General features: G+C 41.8%; 1 protein-coding gene across 1 annotated transcript; it reads right to left on the bottom strand.

The window, feature by feature from the left end:
* Positions 1 to 410: 410 nt before the first annotated feature.
* Positions 411 to 1847, bottom strand: LOC112198836 (phenolic glucoside malonyltransferase 1). The gene has a single exon (XM_024339941.2). It carries the CDS (start codon positions 1845 to 1847, stop codon positions 411 to 413), a length of 1437 nt encoding a protein of 478 aa, XP_024195709.2.
* Between the last annotated feature and the right edge of the window lie 3069 nt (positions 1848 to 4916).

Below are 4916 nucleotides of genomic sequence, written 5' to 3'. Positions count from 1 at the left end.
TTTTTTATGTTTTTTTTTTTTAATGAAATTTCACTTGAATGAATAATGTGGTCTCCCATGTTGACTTTTTTTGGCACAGCAGAGTCATCAAAGAAATTATTCTCAAACAAAAAGTTTATTAATGAAAATGAGTTTTCCAACTAGGTTCCAAACCCTGGCGCTTCATGGAAAAGGGGAAAAAAAACCCATTGTTAAAATACAAAGATCACATACGTGGTGCTGTAACTCATAATCAGGCCAGAACCCCTGAATCCGAGTCAATCAGCAATCCCTGAATCCGAGTCAATCAGCAATAGGTAAAGATAATGCAAACCCAAATTTATACTCTTGAACAAAAGCTGTATTAGGTAATCAACATTCAACGACATAGCCAAGCACGCCCTGAACCACATTTGTAGTAACTGTAATACTCAAGTAATACTCAACCCCTGACTCGGTGCTTTCCAAAACCTACAGCAAATAGAGAAGCAAATGCTTCCATACAATCTTTTTTTCAAAACCACCCCAATCTCTATACCTCCACCACCATTCTTGGAATCGGAGACTGAAATCGCTCCGGTCCTATATATAGAAACCACCTCAACTTTTTTTGGCCTACCCCATCCAAAGTTCGTATCGTAAATCTGAAATCGGTGCGAACCAGCAGTAGCATATATCCCCTCAGCCTGAAACAAGTCCTTGATTTTCGAAAAGTAAAGTTCGTGTGCCCCTTTCAAAACCCCATTCTTGTCCAAACCCTTTATAGTTTCACTAATTGCTGTGACCGCCGCAACCAACCCATCTTCACCCAATAACTCCTTTGCATCCGCAAACCCCATCACACCCATCATGCAGTTCCCAAAATAGTTTTCAGGTACCGGAGGGTCCAAGCGAGACCTACAGTCCACGCTAACGACCTGAACTAAAACTTTTCCGGCTTCTATTTCTTGTGCCTTGACTAAACAAACCCAAGTGTAAGCACAAGCTAGAGAAAACGTTGACAAATGAAGATGTACTGGATCAGAAACCTTTTCTAGTACCATCTGCCTTAGGGTTTGTATCTGCGCGCCTGTGAACTCAAAGATGCTTCTAACTGAGTCATCTGGTGGAGCTTTGAATTCCCAAACCTTTACGCTTCTGTTGTTGGGGCCATCCAAGTTTTGCCAATCGTTTAAATAGATGGATTCGAGTCCGAGCCCAGTCGGATCATAGATGACCGTTCTATCATATAATGACTTGAGCTGCTCTGGTAACGAAATATCTGATCCAATGGACAAGCCAATTTCAATTTGTTTGCTGCATGCATGAGCCCACGACTTAACGAACGAGATGTATGTTTTGCCATCGAGGATTGCATGGTGCATGGCTGTTCCAATGGCGAAGCCACGGCCAGGAAATAGGGTTATTTGCAATGCAATGGCTGCAGTTCGTTCATGAGACGACTCCAATTGGGGAACAAGTGGATGGTAAGCTTTGGATTCAAGAAAGACGTTGTTGCTCGAAAGGTGGTCGAAATTATCAGCATCGGACTCAGCTACTGTGAGTGAAACGGTGCCGCCTTGGACATAGCTGAGAAGGGGTGTGTGGGAGTCTTGAGGCCAAGTTAGGTTTCCGGCGAGAGGTACAAAGTGTTTGAGAGTGAGAGAGAGCGAGGTTTTGAGATAGGCAAGTACTACAGAATCAGCACTAGTGGAAGAATTAGAAGAGGAAGAAGATGTTAATTCGTAGAAGTAAAGGCGTTGTACGGGTGGAAACCTTAGCCAGAGCGAGTCAAAGTAGGTAAGAGGAAGGGACAACAGATCTGGTGCGCCTGGTTTTGGAGCCACCCTGCAAATCTCCACCAGTTTCACCGAGCTTGGTTGCGCCATTGGGGAAGAAGAAGCTTAATGGTTACAGCTAGCTTTTGAATCTGACCATATACCAAAACGCCGGTGTGCTATTCTTTTTAAGAGTAAGTTTATCTCACTATTGATCACACTTTTTGTGAATATATACCATTCATCCTAAATTCTCATTCTGTTTCACCAAACAAATTAACACCACATAGAATGGCAGACTCACTCATTGTAAAAAGACAAAGCCATTAGATAAAGGAGCCCCGAATGGGTCCTGCACCACAATGAGCCACCCCCTATTTGTGTTGATCAAAGTTTCCATCATTTATTTTGAGTTTTGCTTATCCATTTCATCATGCTATTGTGGATGGTTTAGTGGTCTACGAAACGGTCACAGGGGATTACTCAAATGGTTTTTGTCTTTGGTTTAAGTACTTGTGGACCTTCATCACATATAAAGCTGCCACGGTTGTACCTCAGTGTTCTCCTCTTGTTACCACTACACAGTCAACATTGCTCGTTCTTCACTATCAAGTTCATATCATGTGTTGAATTGCAATTGTTGCAGTAGAAGAAGCGATGACCTTTTTCCGCTTCTTCCTTACAGTTATTTATATATATGTCCGGCTCTAGAAATATATTCATGTAGCACATGATTTAGTTAATTAGGCCGCGCTTTGGTTTCCTGCATTTTATTGGGATAATAGATAAGCTATCCGATGTGTGTGTGTATATATATATGTTGTACTTATCAAAATTGCTTATTAACGTGCAATTTCTTCTTCTAAAAAAAATAAAATAAAAGAAAAAAGGGTCCTGCACCTGCTTAAAGCTTATGCATGTACTCTTACCAAAGAAGTGAGCAAGTGAACGAAATAAATGAGTAGAATGGATCGACAGTAATAAAGTCTAAAAAGTGTTGTGGGAGATGTCTAAAATACCCAGTTTGTAAGACGGAGCCGTTATCAGTAAAAACTTAGAGCCCTTTTGGTGAAAAAAGGGAGGGTTTTAAGATATTTTCCACAAACCGACAAAAGTCAATGTCGTAGTTGAGAATAATGGAACCTGCCTTTACCTCGTCTTGGACTAGCTAGCATGTTCTATGTCTTTTATTTTTTATATTTTTTTATAAGTAGCTTGTTCTAGTTTTGAAGCATTAAGTTCATGTAAGCATTAAACCCCATCACACCCATCATACAGTTCCCATAATATTTTTCAGGTACCGGAGGGTCCAAGCGAGACCTACAGTCCACGCTAACGACATGAACTGAAACTTTGCCGGCTTCTATTTCTTGTGCCTTGACTAAACAAACCCAAGTGTAAGCACAAGCTAGAGAAAACGTTGACAAATGAAGATGTACTTGTGATACCCCGGAAATTCGTATTTATTTTCCGAGGATTTTCCGGAATTTAAATTGTGGGTATCATACAGTTTCATGGCTCATGGATGGAGCGGAAGTGTTTCGGACGAATAATTATTCAGGAAGCGTCATTTTAGGGGGCGTAAGGGTTGACTTTTTATTCATTGGGATTCTCCAAAAACTTCCTTCATGAAAGTTGTAGAGCGCGTCGATACGAGTTTGTGGACATGGGGAACGCTAGAATCGAAGTTCGTATGGAGAAGTTATGGGCTTCGGAAAAACTTTTCATTTTGGTATAAAAGGATGAAACTTTCCGGAAATTGCAAATAAGGCCAGATTTCCAAAAACGGAAACCCAGCTCTCTTTTCTCTCTCCCCGAGCCCGAGTCGCCTCTCCACTTCGCCCGCGTCGTTCTCCCTCCTCCGGCCACCATAGAACGCGATTCAAAGTGGGTTTTCTTCGCCTCAATCCCCTCTTGAGGTCTGTGGAAGAATTGGAGCATGAAACGAGCTGTGGAGGGCAGTGCAAGGCCGGGAAGTTTGGCGGCGGCCATGTTTCTTACCCAGTTCGGAACTTCCGATTCCGGCCACCCTTGCCGGTGATTCTTGAGGGCTTTTGAAGCCCATAGGACGTTGATGCTTCTCCCAAAGAAGCTTGGGACGATTTCACATGTGGAGGACGAATCGAAACTTTGAAATTCTAGGGTTCATCGAATTTCAGATATTGCGAGGTAAATTCCCGCCAAACGGCTATGATTTAGACTTTGTGTTAGTTATGAAAGTTTAAATTGGAGTTGAGATGAAGAACTTTAGTGTTGGGAGTTTTATCAAATTCTGACTTTGGTCCGGCGGCGGTGCCGCCACTGTGGTGATGTTTTCCGGCGGTTTCTGGCCACCTCAGGGATAGTTTCTGTTCCTGAGTTATATCTACTCGTCGATACGAGCATTTCGATATATTGTTTGTAATTTTTGGAGATTGTATGAGCATGTTGGGGTTTTTGCGGTTTCGGACAGTTCGATGTTTCGTTCCGTGAGGATTCGAGCGTCCGATCGACTTGTGGTTTCGGCATATCTATCGTAGAAGTATTCTGGAGACATTGGGTAGTCTCGGATGTGGTTTCATCTCTATTGCCGTCACTTTGGGGATTTTAGTTCAAAACAGGGGTTTCGGACTTAAATCGTTTGTGAATTGTTACTAGTCAATTTTGTGACTTTACTGTTATAAAGACTTCCAGTTGTGGTGAGCTCTAAGAAGCATTTACGTTTTATTTTGTTGTTGACAATTTAATTTGTAAGCTCGTGTATTATGTGACTCTATGGAGCGAGTCAATATTGGAATTGTGGGTTCAGGGCATCAATATGTACTTGCGTTAAAAGGGAAAAAGTTTCTAAGTACTTTGTATTGATGGATGAACGTTTCACGCATATATAATTATGGGGTTATATATCGATTTTTATTGTGTATAAAATCAGGGGCGTGACAGTGCTGGATCAGAAACCTTTTCTATTACCATCTGCCTTAGGGTTTGTATTTGTGCGCGTGTGAACTCAAAGATGCTTCGAACTGAGTCATCTGGTGGAGCTTTTAATTCCCAAACCTTTGCGCTTCTGTTGTTGGGGCCATCCAAGTTTTGCCAATCGTTTAAGTAGATTGGTTCGAGTCAAAGCCCAGTCAGATCATAGATGACCGTTCTATCATATAATGGCTTGAGCTGCTCCAGTAACGAAATATCTGATCCAAT

Source organism: Rosa chinensis, chromosome 1 (assembly GCF_002994745.2).
Source record: "Rosa chinensis cultivar Old Blush chromosome 1, RchiOBHm-V2, whole genome shotgun sequence".
In the NCBI taxonomy this organism is placed as follows: Eukaryota; Viridiplantae; Streptophyta; class Magnoliopsida; order Rosales; family Rosaceae; genus Rosa; species Rosa chinensis.
The sequence above is the reverse complement of the archived record's forward strand: the minus strand, read 5'-3'. Positions and strand labels throughout refer to the sequence as shown.